The 15,859-nt window shown below is 30.7% G+C and overlaps 2 protein-coding genes across 2 annotated transcripts in view; both read left to right on the forward strand.

Moving 5' to 3' along the window:
• The window catches only part of LOC130449951 (eyes absent homolog 2), a 57,225-nt gene extending 54,104 nt beyond the window's left edge, over positions 1-3,121 (forward strand). Inside the window, exons 8-10 of the mRNA XM_056788071.1 lie at positions 831-1,048; positions 1,113-1,357; positions 2,874-3,121. Coding sequence (XP_056644049.1) covers positions 831-1,048; positions 1,113-1,357; positions 2,874-3,055 — 645 coding nt within the window. The 3' untranslated portion in view covers positions 3,056-3,121. The remainder of the gene's footprint in view (positions 1-830; positions 1,049-1,112; positions 1,358-2,873) is intronic.
• Positions 3,122-4,136: 1,015 nt separating this feature from the next.
• Positions 4,137-15,859, forward strand: part of LOC130449952 (guanine nucleotide-binding protein G(s) subunit alpha) — a 16,404-nt gene continuing 4,681 nt past the window's right edge. The window contains exons 1-7 of the mRNA XM_056788072.1: positions 4,137-4,530; positions 6,028-6,718; positions 8,117-8,471; positions 9,771-9,938; positions 9,996-10,174; positions 12,422-12,672; positions 12,754-12,881. Coding sequence (XP_056644050.1) covers positions 6,678-6,718; positions 8,117-8,471; positions 9,771-9,938; positions 9,996-10,174; positions 12,422-12,672; positions 12,754-12,881 — 1,122 coding nt within the window. The 5' untranslated portion in view covers positions 4,137-4,530; positions 6,028-6,677. The remainder of the gene's footprint in view (positions 4,531-6,027; positions 6,719-8,116; positions 8,472-9,770; positions 9,939-9,995; positions 10,175-12,421; positions 12,673-12,753; positions 12,882-15,859) is intronic.

Consider the following 15,859-nt stretch of genomic DNA (forward strand, 5'->3'; position numbering starts at 1 on the left):
TAGTGGGTCTCACATTAAAAACTGTGCTTAAAGACCCCAATACTTTCACTCTTTTTCATACAAACCATACACACAAACTTCTTTGGGACACCAAACCCCACCAGGTCTTCATACAACTGGAAATCAATGAAGAAGTGGTGAAGACCGAAATTGTGTTCGTTCTAGTTTTTCGTGTTTTCTGGTAAACAGTAAACAGACTGCACGGTGAGCTGTCCAATCAATTCTCACGTTTCTCTGGGCTTTTGTGGTTGCCAGTTTCTTGTAGTAATCTGTGGAAACAGCATTTTAAGCGCACTGGCCACTGATTCTATCTTTATCGCTATATGGTGACCGCTTGAGCAGCTTTACCACTTGTTGTGTGTGTAGAATTCTTGTTTTTAACTGAAATATGTATTGGTTGAAGTTAACTTATAGTGGTAGGTCAAGTAAACAACCTTTTACAAGGATTAGTTACCCCTAATTATCACTATTGTAAACAAACATAAACAATTTCTCATTCAGTTTTTTTGCCAGTGATTTACAATAGCAGGGGTGTCGTTTTTTTGCTCACGAGTGAATAATGAGGTTATATAATATTCTAAATTGTAGAATAATGTCTCTAATTTGATATAATAGTGGACAAAATAAATTTATCATAATATTCAAGTAAAATTTTGATATTTAATAATTGGAAAGTGTTAAATGTGTTAAAAATTGAAATTAAAAGCATTCTAGAACATTTTAGAACTTTCTGGAATATTCAGTAACTTGATAATCGTATAAATGGAGGTGAAGTTATATAGAAAAGAAGAAGAACGTATCTAATATGGTTGTAACGAATTTTTTTATAGGATTGTGATCAGGTACACATCGATGACGTATCATCTGATGATAACGGACAAGATTTATCGAATTATAATTTTAGTACTGACGGTTTTCAATCTACTAATACCGCGGGAAGTGGCAATTTATGTTTAGCGGCAGGAGTTAGGGGAGGTGTGGATTGGATGAGAAAATTGGCGTTTAGATATAGAAAAATCAAAGAAACTTATAATAATTACAGAAATAGGTGAAGAAAATTCATTCATTTATATTAAAATACGATTTTTCTTTATGGTTTTTATGTTTTTTAGTGTCGGCGGTCTATTGGGGGCATCGAAAAGGGAACAGTGGCTCCAATTGCGATCCGAAATAGAAACCGTCACAGATAATTGGTTAACACTAGCGAATAAATGTTTAACTTTAATTAATTCTAGAAGTAATTGTGTAAATGTTCTTGTAACGACTACTCAGCTCATTCCGGCGTTAGCCAAGATTTTACTTTTCGGTTTAGGAGGAGTATTCCCCATCGACAATATATATTCCGCTACCAAAATAGGTGAGTTTCCAATTCTACCTTTTAGTGTTTCAATAAGATTTGATTATTATTATATCTAAAGATTGAATTTATTTCGATTGTTTTTTACAGTTTTTTAACGCTAATAAAATTAAGTAACGAAATTATCCATTAAAAAAATGAATTATGTGTGAATACGCTTAATAATCTACTATTTCAATTTAACGTGTGTGGTCAGCTATATTCGATGAAATTATACTGATTGAATATTATGTATAATGTCATTATTTACGTTTATTTTAGCTTTATAATTATTTATTATTTGATTTATAAGTAAATATCAATAAATCGTCATTATTTCTATTAATAAATCGTCTAATTTTAAATCTTCTTTAATCGAAAATTGGTTTGTAAACAGGTGAAATTATTGACGTTTTCACTTATTTTGAACTTGATCAATATAAAATTTAATAATTTTCATAATTATATTAATTAACAAATCACCTACAACATGAATATAATTATGAAAATTGTTAAATTTTATATTGATCAAGTTCAAAATAAGTGAAATCGTCAAGATTTTATTCTGTTTGAAAATCAATTTTTAATTAAAATAGACCTGAGATAAAAACGATTTAACCATAAAGAATTTATAAAAAAGCTCTATAAAGTAAAAAATTATAGGAAATAAGAACGTGAATTCATAACCTCACTTTGTTTCCTCAATATTTTAAATTACAATAAACATTTTACTTACTCGTTTATATTTACATATAGATCTCAACTTTAACTTAAGAAAATCATAATTGAACGTATTCACTATAATAATTTTAAACACTAAAATCGACAAAAAACTTGAAAAAAATACGTTAAGTAGTTTATTGTAGAATAAAACAGTTTTGCCAACTTCTACTAAGGTAAATACTTGGTTATTTATGAATGTTCTAGAACTTAGATCATACGTCAAACGATGTTTCACGATTGTGCACGATTCTATATTACCTTAGCTGTTTTTAAAAATCGATATTTTTTACAAGAATTGAAAATAATTTTGATTGTCTAAATATCAGAAATTTTTCATCCATTATCAATCACTGAAAAAAAATTAAAAAAGTGATGCTTATATTCTTTTTTGATAATTGGAAAGAGAAATTAGGAATGTATGAGTTAGAATCGATTGTTAAAAAATCGATTTCTAACTAATCAAATATCTCCATCGGTTGAAATGTTATTAGAAATGTCATTTTTTATTCCATTTTATCTACATACCGCGATGAATTGAATGCTTATATCTCGTTATACGAGTGACTTATGAAAATTTATACGTATCTTTAAATTTTATTTAAACCTTGTATCACATATTAACATATTTATAAAGAATAAAAGTTTTGACAGTATATGGTCAGATTTCGTTATACGAGGAGCTTTCGAAAATATCTTTTAAACGTACTTCAGATGATGTATTTGAATTGAATGTTTTTTTGGTTTCTGTTATACAAGGAGCTATCGAAAAGTTCTCTTATAATTGATGTGTAGTTTTAAGTAATGTTTTCGGTAGGTAAAGAAAGCTGTTTCGAAAGGATAGTTACGAGGTTCGGCAGAAAATGTACTTACGTTGTAATTGGTGACGGTCAAGACGAAGAGGCGGCTGCCAAAGCGATGAATTTCCCATTTTGGCGGATAACGAGTCACAGCGAAATCGCAGCTCTGTATAACGCTCTGGATATGGATTTTTTATGATTTCGCCTATTTATGTTTACTTTGTATAAAATGTATATTTTATAAATATTATAAGAATTTCAAGGATTTTTTTTTATTATTTTCACCCAAAAATCCTTTTTTCCTAAACCAAGACGATTTTCATCTTCTAGAAGGTGAAATTTTATTTATAATTTCGGTATCTTTTGACAGCTGTCATTTCTAAAATCATTCCAACAATTTAGAACCACAAACAAAACTTATATTTTGACGAATCAAATAAAATTTGGCAACACTGTGATACTGTCATTTTGTCATTACCAACTCTTATGAAAAATAACTAAAATGGCTGCAGCATCGCGTAAAAATTTACGTTGGCAGCTTGAAGTTACCAAAATGGTAAATTGGTGACACCGATTAAGTCAAAACATCGACAATATTGACGGATTCAAAGAATCACATAATAAATAACAAGTAGACAAAATTATAATGGACATTATACTATGTAGGTTCAAGGTCACTAACGTCAAGCGTTGGAAATTTTCGATTCGCTTTCTTAAAAATCGATTCCAATCGATAAATTTCTATACATTTTAGATTTTTCAAAAACGTTATTGAAAACAACGAAAAAATATAGCAGTTATATAGTTATTTTACCACTTTCTCGACCAAGTAATTGATATAATGAAAATCTAATAGCAAAAAATGCTCAATCGGTATCTATATCTATAAAAATTACACATATATAGGTTATGTAAATTTAATTTTACCCTAATCAAATTGTACGTTGTTTTTAAGAAGTTTCCGATATAAAAATATGACGTAAATACACATTTTTATTGATAAGAATACTAAAAATGCGTTTCATAATGCAAAAATTAGAAATTTGATACTTTTATTCAGTTTTTTATAATTTTGTTGATTAATTCCTTTTAGATTGTAAATTATACATTTCGGCTACTATTTCGTATTTAAAAACATTTATATTCATAGTTTGTCGTAAAACCAGCATATTCTCATCAAAAAATAAGAAACAAAAAATTAATTTGAAAATAAAGTTACAATATATACGTTTTAGTGTACTGCTAGACACAACCAATTGTCGTCTGTCATGACGAGGAATAACGGAAGTCTACGAACAAAACTTACGGTCCATTATCAGTGTTTAAATTTCCAAACATAAGATTTTTAAGTGCTTCAAACATCAAATTATAATCCTAGAACTTGGTCAATATTAGCTAGTCTACAGTATTAATAAAACCAAACATGAATTATAAATATATAGGATAAAGTCACTAAAAAACAGGCCGAATAGCACTGGCAGCTGAGGCCTTTCCAACATTAAAAAGAAGAGTAACGGAAGTCGATGTTAAACCGGTTCTATTGTAAGATTAATTTTAGTTTGATAAAAAGTTGTTTGAAGTATCGCAGTGTTTAATACCAACGAATAACAGGCGAAAAAGTGATGTAAATACAGAAAAAAATGGCAATAGGCAGAGGAAAAACCACGAGAAACGGTAAAATCCAGTCAAAATGTTAAATTTAATTTAAAATTTTTCGTTTGGATTAGGTCAATATTACCACAAATTTTCATATTCTTATTAAAAATTATCATCATTTTCAAATCAAGACTATTTATCAGTAAAAACATATAAATAAATCTATGAGATTGTTTCTAAATCTAATAAGTTATTTATACCGTTCTCCTTTAACTTTAAATTTAACTTACTATATCATACGATAAATTTATTTAATTTCATCAAAATTGTTATTTTTTTACCTGATTATGATAGTTAATTGTCTTTTTATGTTATTATTTCCACTTTAACATCACTATCTGCACTTAACCTAATTTTTTTTATTGTAACTTATTATAATTATCGAGCTATAGTCTACGGCCTTACATAAAGGTCTGGAAACGAGGGTAGCGAGGTTGGTTCATTCTACAGGTGCTAAATTATCTCAATCTGTGACTGCTAAGTCGGCGTTGTAATTGAAAGATGATGTCATATTGTGTTAACCTAATAATAATCGTTTTTATTTCTAAAAGTAATGAAATATAAATAAAATAATGGCTTTCCATTTTGCTTGACGGCACTTTTCTGTCACTTATATATGAAAAACCCACTTGCGTTTGTCACGTGATTTTGACGTTTGACGTTAGAACGTGATGTTTGTGTTGATTCTCTTTCTGTCTGTTTGTTTACAGTGGTCTTTTGGTGACGGTATTTTGTCTTTACTTGTTTTTTTGTTTCGTTACTTTCCAGTATATCGTCCATAAATACTGGATTACAAACAAAAACAAAAAGCAGTACACACGTAAAAAAAATAACAAAATTTTCACGAACGGTAACGGCAAACGGGAAGTAAAGTTTATGAAACACGTGACTTTGACAGATCGGCCATTATCTGACCTTCAACGGTGATGTACCTCGAAATATCAGATGGAAAACTAACAACGGTAGTATTTTGAAGTATTTATATGAATTTTATGTTGTACTGTTACTTTGTTTTTAATAAAATAATTCACTGTATTTTTTATTACACCTGATAACTCCTTAATTGATTAGTATCTACACTGGGAAAAAGATTTACATATGATATAAAGGTTATATCTTCGAATGAGATCATTCTTATAAGGTTTTTTCAAACAATCAAGTTACGGTAAGTGTGTATATAACAAAAATAAATATAATTTTTAGAAATTCTTTAAAAAATTAAGAAATTCAGATTAATTTTGCTAATGAGTTTTCAAAAAATTAGTTTATTAATGATTTAGGTGTAGAAACACTAGTACGTTAATTTTTTTTTAAGTTAGTATCGATTTTAATGCCTCTTAAATCAATTTTTGTTTAAATAAACTAGATTCATCCATTTTTCGTAATAGCTCAACTTTTTTTTCTTTTAGTATTATTTTTATCAAAAGAAGAATAATTTTATTCCAAATTTGTTAATATATATGCGTATTTTTATATTTTTTAATAAATTACTTGATATAATAAATTTCGTCGTAGCCCCTGTATATAATGAAAGGTTTTCGGGCACGTTCTACGCATACTCATTTAGATGACAGCGCCAGTGGCGCCCCGTTTGGTAATACCGAACGATGTTAATTGTGTACTTCCGAAGTTAATCGTAAAATATTGAAAAAAAACAATGTTAAATGATGCAATTGTGAAATAAAACAATCAATGTGGTTATTGGAACGATCCTTTTTATTCAACAGTATAATTATATAAGTGTGCAGTGCAATTTCAGCAAAAGTCGATTTAGTGACAGGGTGTATCGAGTAGTTTATGGGTAGACCGATAGAGGATTCGCGATTGAACTCTATAAAATATTAGCCAGATTCTATTTTTAAAATATGCCTGTGTAGATTTGTGTTGTATTCTACTAATATATACCTGTCTCGGTAAAGTGGGCTATTTTTGAAAATATTTATGTAAAAATAACTAGTGTCCATGGGATTGTAAAAATACTCTAGGGAGCCATTTTTTTACTCTACAAATTTAATTTTTTCTTTGCTCGGAAACTAAGTGAATTCGGTTATTTGTTCAAGTGATTTTTCGAACATTTATGGTGAAAGCATGCGAAAATATGTTGCCTCGTAATGGGAAATGTCTCCTGAGAATGTAATGGTTTCCCATCAAAGCTATGGAAGTATATGATTTGTATTTGCAACTCCTGTTATAAGTTTTTCGGTAGGTACGTATTTAATTTATATTACCGTTGTATAAAAATTATTACTAGCACGTCTTTTTGCAAAAATCCACTTTATTTCATAGAAAAATCAGAATATTATAGATTCATATTCTTAATTGATGCTGATGGTGGTAAAATGATTATCACGAAATATATATAATTCCTTTGTACATATTGCAGTCACATATAAATTTTTCAAACCTAAGCTTATCTTATTATAATACACTGAAGGTTTCACTCATTTTAATGGTTCTTTAATTGGCAATTAGTAAACATTCCATACTTACATTGTCTTTAATTTAAATAAATGGTTTTATACGTCTAATTAATTCACAGAGACATTTTTTTTTTAGATTCTTAATCGTATTTTAAATATTTCGTTACATATTTTTATACAATTTACGATAATTTAATAATAATATCATTTTGATGGAATACTGAAAATTTGGGAGTGAAAAGAAAGTCTGTTAACCAAAAAATGGGCGGGATTTTAGTTCGCCTACTAGTTTTCCTTGAATTAGTTCGAAGAAAAGAAAATTTGATACTAGTTTTCTTCATCGAATTATAAATAGTTACATTTTTTATTAAATTGTTCAATAATGATATAATTGTGATGAAAAAAAAAACATCGGAAGGTGAGAAAAATGTTTGCTAACCAAAAAATCGTTTTTCTTGAATTTGAATCAGGAAAATTCCCTTAATTGAAACGAGTTTTGTCAAGTTTGCGGGTCAATTTATATAAAAATTAATTCTAACAAGTTCAAAAACTGCCATTTCTGTCTTGAAATTCTCGATAATTATTTTGGGGCACGTCGGCATCCGAAACAAAACAGGAAAAAATATTTCTACGTATTCCAGAATTGTTTAACGGTAAAAAAATGACTTTCCCCCGTTTTACCCCAGCTGCAAACGAGCCCCAAGCTTTGCAATTATATTTTCTCAAACGGCAATTACTTTCAGCTAGGGGGGAGCAATATTTTAGAGTTGTGGGCTATTTTGGTCACCCCATTTTTTTTAAACAATTAACGGCAAAAAAACTGTTTGGAAAAGTTATTATTTACGAATAATTGACGTTCTTGTGTATTTGATTTACATTTGTTACCGAAAGATTTTACCCAGCTCGGTAGGAGGTAGCCCCCAAGTTGATAAACATGCCCAATGCTTTCAAATCAACCCTAATGCCTTCATCCCCTTTCTCCCCAGATGCTGACGTGCCCCAATATCTAAGTAATTAGCAGAGGCATATTCTAGGGGGTGGTTTTAATCTTCAAGCAGTAAATTTTGGGAATTTAACGGCAGTTTTTGAGCTTCTTGGTGGACCTGAATATATATAACTTATTAAAAAAAAAAATTAAATGTTTGTAATGTTATTTTAAGTATTTTTTTTGTTTACTTGGAAAGGGTGAGAGCCACGGTGGCGTCAGGCCCAGAGTGTGGCCCGGTGGCCGCCGATAAGGGGGCCGATTGCTGGTGGTCCCCCCTGGCGGCCATGGGCTGCTTCGGGAATAGGGACGCCGCCCAGGCGTCCGAAGATATCCGTTCTCAAAAACGTATCAGTGACCAAATAAATAGGCAGCTAGCTAAAGAAAAACAAGTTTATCGTGCTACACATAGATTGCTACTTTTGGGAGCCGGAGAATCGGGAAAATCGACCATAGTTAAACAGATGCGTATATTGCACGTCAATGGTTTCAGTGAAAAAGAGAAAAAACAGAAGATCGAGGACATTAAGAAGAATATTCGAGATGCTATCATCGTAAGTAGACTTTTTTTTCCAATATCTTGTCGATAGATCTTATTTCGAGTAATTTTAATGGAAACAAACTTTCCGTGTATTGTCTAAAACCGTATTCATAGTCCAAAATTTAGTTATGTGAGCGATGGGCGTTTATGGATGACTCAATCTGCAGTTTTTTCCTCTTCCATGCACTTACGGCATCCCTTCAACCCCTTAGTATGCGTATGGCTTCTTAGTCGACCATTTAGGGTTAAAAGAACAATCACCAATCGAATTTCCTCCCTGCTTAAGTCTGTCAACAACTATATTGTCAAGAATTGAAATTACATTGTTTCTATCGCTTGGAAAATGGTAGTATTGTCCACCGTAATCAGATTATTCATCCTAAAACCATTCGGTTACTGAGGAACTTCATTATTTAGTATTGCAGGCTTAGAATTTCTATATATTCGAGACTAGTGCGTCCAAACCCTTATTTTTATCAATCGCAAGTACCATAATGATTGGTTCATTGAGAATCTTCAGACTGTTTGGGCTCCTGATGACTTCAAAAGAAATCATTAAGTCCGGTAGGCACTATTAGGAGTCCTGATAGCTTCAAAAGGGATCATCAGGTCCAGTAGGCACTATTAGAGGTTCCGATGGCTTCAATAGGGATCATAAAGTCCAGTAGGCACTATTAGGGCTCCCGATGGCTTCAAAAGGAATCATTAGATACAGTAGGCACTATTAGAGGTCCCGATGGCTTCAATAGGGATCATTAGGTCCAGTAGGCACTATTAGAGGTTCCGATGGCTTCAATAGGGATCATAAAGTCCAGTAGGCACTATTAGGGCTCCCGATGGCTTCAAAAGGAATCATTAGATACAGTAGGCACTATTAGAGGTCCCGATGGCTTCAAAAGGAATCATTAGATACAGTAGGCACTATTAGAGGTTCCGATGGCTCCAAAAGGAATCATTAGATCCAGTAGGCACTATTAGAGGTCCCGATGGCTTCAAAAGGAATCATTAGATACAGTAGGCACTATTAGAGGTTCCGATGGCTCCAAAAGGAATCATTAGATCCAGTAGGCACTATTAGAGGTCCCGATGGCTTCAATAGGGATCATTAGGTCCAGTAGGCACTATTAGAGGTTCCGATGGCTTGAAAAGGTTTCATTAGGTCCAGTAGGCACTATTAGGGGGTAGTTTGTATGGATTCTGTGATATTAAGACCCCCGAAATGCTGAAATATGTCCATTCGAGGCCAAATTTTTACTTTGGAGACTTTGGTTGCTTTTTTTTTATTTTGATTTTTGATTTTGTTTCCGTGTAGACAATTTCGGGGGCGATGTCGACCCTCAGTCCGCCCGTAGCTCTAGAAAAGCCGGAAAATCAAGCGAGAGTAGATTGGATACAGGATTGTGCCACTGGTCCGGATTTCGATTATCCACCGGAATTTTACGATCACACCGAGGCACTATGGAAGGACAGAGGCATACAAGTACGAAAAAAAATTATTTTTTCACAAAAATTTCGATTAATTTGATTAATTCCGTAGGCCACTTACGATCGAAGTAATGAATATCAATTAATAGACTGTGCTAAATATTTTCTCGATCAAGTGAGCGTTATCAGAAGGCCAGATTATACGCCTACGGAACAGGATATACTCCGCTGTCGTGTCCTGACCAGCGGTATATTCGAAACCCTCTTCCAAGTCGATAAGGTCAATTTTCAGTAAGTATTTATATCAATTTTAATATAAAATTATTAATTTATTCAATTTCAAGTATATAATCATTGTTTAATTTACTTTTTTGAATAATCGTGAATAGCCAGTACGTCCCTGCAGTTTGTTTACATCACCGATCGGATCTGTCAAATGTAATTTACTAAAAATGTCATTTTTAATAAAAATGAGTCAAAAAGATGAATACGTTGGATTCCTTTTAGACTTATTTGTACAAAAAGTGACATTTTTAGTAAATTTTTCGTTTGACGTATTCGTTAGGTTATCTAAACAAACTGCAGGACCGGACTTACTGTCTCGAATTATTCTTTCGACATTAATTGAATAATTATTGTTGCATTTACTAGTTTTCCAAAAGTCCTGTATAGCCAGTACGTCCCTGTAGTTTGTTTACATAACCTAACGAACGTGTCGCTCGGAATTTTCGAAAAATGTCGACGTTTCATATAAAAAAATTGAAAAAAAACATTTTCTTCAATTTTTTTGGTATAAACCTAGACAATCCCACGTGACACGTTCGTTAGGTTATGTAAACAAACTGCAGGACCGGACTTACTTTTTCGAATTATTCTTTCGACATTAATTGAATAATTATTGTTGCATTTACCAGTTTTCCAAAAGTCTTGTATAGCCAGTACGTCCCTGTAGTTTGTTTACATAACCTAACGAACGTGTCGCTCGGAATTTTCGAAAAATGTCGACGTTTCATATAAGAAAATTGAAAAAAAAACATTTTCTTCAATTTTTTTTAGTTTTTTTGCTATAAACCTAGACAATTATCGTAAAATCCGCATGACACGTTCGTTAGGTTATGTAAACAAAGTGCAGGACCGGACTTACTGTCTCGACTTATTCTATTGACATTAATTGAATAATTATTGTTGCATTTACCAGTTTTCCAAAAGTCTTGTATAGCCAGTACGTCCCTGCAGTTTGTCTACATAACCTAACGAACGTGTCGCTCGGAATTTTCGAAAAATGTCGACGTTTCATATAAAAAAATTGAAAAAAAAAACATTTTCTTCAATTTTTTTGGTATAAACCTAGACAATCCCACGTGACACGTTCGTTAGGTTATGTAAACAAAGTGCAGGACCGGACTTACTTTTTCGAATTATTCTTTCGACATTAATTGAATAATTATTGTTGCATTTACCAGTTTTCCAAAAGTCTTGTATAGCCAGTACGTCCCTGCAGTTTGTTTACATAACCTAACGAACGTGTCGCTCGGAATTTTCGAAAAATGTCGACGTTTCATATAAAAAAATTGAAAAAAAAACATTTTCTTTAATTTTTTTTAGTTTTTTTGCTATAAACCTAGACAATTATCGTAAAATCCGCATGACACGTTCGTTAGGTTATGTAAACAAAGTGCAGGACCGGACTTACTGTCTCGACTTATTCTATTGACATTAATTGAATAATTATTGTTGCATTTACCAGTTTTCCAAAAGTCTTGTATAGCCAGTACGTCCCTGTAGTTTGTCTACATAACCTAACGAACGTGTCGCTCGGAATTTTCGAAAAATGTCGACGTTTCATATAAAAAAATTGAAAAAAAAAACATTTTCTTCAATTTTTTTGGTATAAACCTAGACAATCCCACGTGACACGTTCGTTAGGTTATGTAAACAAACTGCAGGACCGGACTTACTTTTTCGAATTATTCTTTCGACATTAATTGAATAATTATTGTTGCATTTACCAGTTTTCCAAAAGTCTTGTATAGCCAGTACGTCCCTGTAGTTTGTTTACATAACCTAACGAACGTGTCGCTCGGAATTTTCGAAAAATGTCGTCGTTTCATATAAAAAAATTGAAAAAAAACATTTTCTTCAATTTTTTTGGTATAAACCTAGACAATCCCACGTGACACGTTCGTTAGGTTATGTAAACAAAGTGCAGGACCGGACTTACTGTCTCGACTTATTCTATTGACATTAATTGAATAATTATTGTTGCATTTACCAGTTTTCCAAAAGTCTTGTATAGCCAGTACGTCCCTGCAGTTTGTCTACATAACCTAACGAACGTGTCGCTCGGAATTTTCGAAAAATGTCGACGTTTCATATAAAAAAATTGAAAAAAAAAACATTTTCTTCAATTTTTTTTAGTTTTTTTGGTATAAACCTAGACAATTACTGTAAATTCCACGAGATACGTTCGTTAAGTTATGTAAACAAACTGCAGGACCGGTTTTACTTTTTCGAACTAATTTTTGTTTTGTTCTGTAGTATGTTCGACGTCGGCGGTCAACGTGATGAACGCCGCAAATGGATCCAGTGCTTCAATGACGTGACTGCCATAATATTCGTGACGGCTTGTAGTTCATACAATATGGTATTGCGGGAAGATCCTACTCAGAATAGGCTCAGAGAAAGTCTCGATTTGTTCAAATCGATATGGAACAACAGATGGTTGAGAACCATATCCGTTATCCTTTTCCTCAACAAACAGGATCTCTTAGCCGAAAAAATATTGGCGGGTAATAAAAATATTCGGGATGAATCCGGTTGTTTTTTTTTTTAATTTTTTTGGAAAATTTGGAATTTTATTTATTTTTTAGGGAAGAGTAAATTGGAGGAATATTTTTCTGAATTTACGAGGTATACGACTCCAGTGGAAGTCGCTAATGATTCCAACGAACATCCTGAAGTGTTTCGAGCGAAATATTTCATTAGAGATGAATTTCTGGTGAGTTTTCTATTTAAATTATAATCGAAATGTTGGATTTTTATTTGTTTTTTAAGTGATTTTTTGTTTTATTGCGATATTTGTCTCTTCCGGAAGATGGAAATCGAGTGAAATTGCTCGGATTTATGAAAATTTTGTTGTTTTTGGAAAAATTCGATTTTTGTGTCGATTCTAATTGTTTCTACTCAGTTTTTATGTAATTTCGTTGTGTTTCTACTACTGTTAATGTTTTCGATTGTTTTTTTTTTTGAAAAAAATTCAACATTTATCCCGTTAACTCTGCAGGAATCTAAAAATGACGGAAATTCATGAAAAACTTTCAATTTTGGAAATATTTTCATGTATTTGTGAATTTTCACTTGCCGTTATGATGTATTTCCCCTATTTGTTGTTTCCGAATGATTTTTTCGTATTTACTTCGAGTTTCATCCACGACTTTAACTTTTATTTATTCTTCTCTTCTAGAAGATTGAAATTTTGTTATTTTTGGAAACGTTTTGATAAAAATGGCAATTTCATTTCTTTGTTTCATGTAAAAATTTAATTTCAACACCCCCTTTGATGTAATTTCGTTCTTACCCACAATTTTTACCCATTTCCCCCCACTAGAAGCTGAAAATTACATTGATTTCAGCAAAATTTGAAATTTTCGTGATATTTTCACAAAAGTTTCAATTTTATTTCGGTTCTCGATACAAAAATGACATTTTTAATCATATTTTTGTAATTTTGTCCCTTTAGTTAGTTTTCGTACCCCATTTCCATGTTTTTCCATTTTTCCCCCACTAGAAGTTCAAAATTACATAAATTTCAAGAATATTTTGAAAAAAATTCCAATTTTGTTCCGATTTACTCACTGTTTGATGTAGTTTCATCCCTTTTGTTAGTTTTTGTAGCCCATTTTATGTTTATCCATTTGCCCCCTTTGAGTTTCCTACTAGAAATTTCAAATTTTATGAATTTTAACAAACTTGTGACAAAAAATTCAATTTCATTTCATTTCTTGATATAAAAATGCCATTTTTATTCACTTTTTATGTAATTTAATTTATTTTATTAGTTTTTGCACCCTTTTTTCACGTTTATCAATTTTGCTCCTACAGGAAACTCAAAATTATATGATTTTTAAGAAATTTTGTAAATTTCGAACATATTTTGTCAAAAATTTCAATTTTATCTCATTTTTATGTATAAAAATTTAATTTCAAGTCCCCCTTTGTTTTAATTACGTCCTTACCAACAATATTTACCCATTTCCCCCTACTAGAAGCTCAAAATTATATAAATTTGAAGAAATTTCGAAATTTTCAACATATTTTCACAAAAATTTCAACTTTATTGCATTTTTTTATATAAAAAACTTGATTTTCGGTCCCCCTTTAATGAAATTTCATAGTTAATAACAATATTTACACATTTCCCCCTACTAGAAGCTCAAAATTATATAAGTTTGAAGAAATTTCGAAATTTTCGACATATTTTGACAAAAATTTCAACTTTATTTCATTTTTTTTATATAAAAAACTTGATTTTCGGTCCCCCTTTAATGAAATTTCATAGTTAATAACAATATTTACACATTTTCCCCTACCAGAAGTTGAAAATTATATAAATTTGGAAAAATTTCCAAGTTTTCGACATATTTTGTCAAAAATTTCAATTTTATCTCATTTTTATGTATAAAAATTTAATTTCAAGTCCCCCTTTGTTTTAATTACGTCCTTACCAACAATATTTACCCATTTCCCCCTACTAGAAGCTCAAAATTATATAAATTTGAAGAAATTTCGAAATTTTCAACATATTTTCACAAAAATTTCAACTTTATTGCATTTTTTTATATAAAAAACTTGATTTTCGGTCCCCCTTTAATGAAATTTCATAGTTAATAACAATATTTACACATTTTCCCCTACCAGAAGTTGAAAATTATATAAATTTGGAAAAATTTCCAAGTTTTCGACATATTTTGTCAAAAATTTCAATTTTATCTCATTTTTATGTATAAAAATTTAATTTCAAGTCCCCCTTTGTTTTAATTACGTCCTTACCAACAATATTTACCCATTTCCCCCTACTAGAAGCTCAAAATTATATAAATTTGAAGAAATTTCGAAATTTTCAACATATTTTCACAAAAATTTCAACTTTATTGCATTTTTTTATATAAAAAACTTGATTTTCGGTCCCCCTTTAATGAAATTTCATAGTTAATAACAATATTTACACATTTCCCCCTACTAGAAGCTCAAAATTATATAAGTTTGAAGAAATTTCGAAATTTTCGACATATTTTGACAAAAATTTCAACTTTATTTCATTTTTTTATATAAAAAACTTGATTTTCGGTCCCCCTTTAATGAAATTTCATAGTTAATAACAATATTTACACATTTTCCCCTACCAGAAGTTGAAAATTATATAAATTTGGAAAAATTTCCAAGTTTTCGACATATTTTGTCAAAAATTTCAATTTTATCTCATTTTTATGTATAAAAATTTAATTTCAAGTCCCCCTTTGTTTTAATTACGTCCTTACCAACAATATTTACCCATTTCCCCCTACTAGAAGCTCAAAATTATATAAGTTTGAAGAAATTTCGAAATTTTCGACATATTTTGACAAAAATTTCAACTTTATTTCATTTTTTTATATAAAAAACTTGATTTTCGGTCCCCCTTTAATGAAATTTCATAGTTAATAACAAATATTTACACATTTTCCCCTACCAGAAGTTGAAAATTATATAAATTTGGAAAAATTTTCAAGTTTTCGACATATTTTGTCAAAAATTTCAATTTTATCTCATTTTTATGTATAAAAATTTAATTTCAAGTCCCCCTTTGTTTTAATTACGTCCTTACCAACAATATTTACCCATTTCCCCCTACTAGAAGCTCAAAATTATATAAGTTTGAAGAAATTTCGAAATTTTCGACATATTTTGACAAAAATTTCAACTTTATTTCATTTTTTT

This window comes from Diorhabda sublineata, chromosome 10, assembly GCF_026230105.1.
Source record: "Diorhabda sublineata isolate icDioSubl1.1 chromosome 10, icDioSubl1.1, whole genome shotgun sequence".
Taxonomy (NCBI): domain Eukaryota; kingdom Metazoa; phylum Arthropoda; class Insecta; order Coleoptera; family Chrysomelidae; genus Diorhabda; species Diorhabda sublineata.